This window comes from Nanorana parkeri, unplaced genomic scaffold (assembly GCF_000935625.1).
Source record: "Nanorana parkeri isolate BGI_ZX_2015 unplaced genomic scaffold, ASM93562v1 scaffold5137, whole genome shotgun sequence".
Taxonomy (NCBI): Eukaryota; Metazoa; Chordata; class Amphibia; order Anura; family Dicroglossidae; genus Nanorana; species Nanorana parkeri.
The window spans coordinates 5,641-6,589 of record NW_017311397.1 but is presented as its reverse complement, the minus strand read 5'-3'; the positions used below and the strand labels follow the sequence as shown (position 1 = coordinate 6,589).

General features: G+C 49.8%; 1 protein-coding gene across 1 annotated transcript in view; it reads left to right on the top strand.

Moving 5' to 3' along the window:
- Positions 1-330: 330 nt before the first annotated feature.
- LOC108804095 (acid-sensing ion channel 1-like) overlaps positions 331-949 on the top strand; it is a gene marked incomplete at both ends in the record, with an annotated part of 5,812 nt that continues 5,193 nt past the window's right edge. Inside the window, one exon of the mRNA XM_018575857.1 lies at positions 331-458. Coding sequence (XP_018431359.1) covers positions 331-458 — 128 coding nt within the window. The remainder of the gene's footprint in view (positions 459-949) is intronic.

Sequence of the window (949 nt, the reverse complement as noted above, 5' to 3'; positions counted from 1 at the left end):
TTTGGTAGGACTTGAAGTGGGTTCTTCCTCCTTATTCTTATTATATGAAGAGACTTGTAGGTTGGCCTCATCTAGATATTTGGATTCAGTCTCTGTTCTTACCTACTACTAAGATCAGTTCTCTGCGGGTTGGCTGGCTCATCGAATGGCAGTGAAATATGGCCATCGTGCAGCCATTATGCTTTGCTGCGGAGAGGCTATGTCTGGAGTTGTAGTTTTGGGGTCACTCTGATTGGTGTTTTGGGGTCAGACTGGATGGAATTGTGGGTAAGATTGATGCTGCTCATTGCCAATCTGTTTCCTCTCCATTTTATGTCCCATCCTGACCAGACGAGACGTCTCTGGAGGCCGGAGTGAAGGTCCAGATCCACAGTCAGGACGAGCCACCACTTATAGACCAAGTGGGCTTTGGCGTGGCCCCCGGATTCCAGACGTTTGTGTCATGTCAGCAGCAGCAGGTATTCATCAGGGAAATGGTGACCCCCCCCCCCCATCCTTGGCTTTGTCCTGGGTGTCTACCTCCAGCCGGCACTGGCAAGACCTTTAATCTCATTGCCTTAGTCCAGTGCGGCTGTTAGCGGAGGTGACTCCAAGAGACACAGCGAGCCGTCACATGATGATTTCATAACAGGAAAATACACCACAAACCACATCAATCCCCGAAATGTGCCGACTTTCACACCTAGACCACCTCCAATAACAAACACCGGACCTCCCCGGGGGCCTCCATGTCACTGGTCCAGCAGCTCTCCAGAAGGTGGAGATGAAGATTGGCTCCTCGTTGGACTTCAACACAATTTGAGTTTTGAATTGAAAACAAAATTTGTAAGGAGGAGAAATGTGGGAGCTGTGAAGGTGTCATGGCGGAGCTCTGCCGCAGCCCCTGACTGTCACCTGTAAGACATCCACGTTCTCCAACTGACAAAAATAAATTCCTCCACCAAGAATG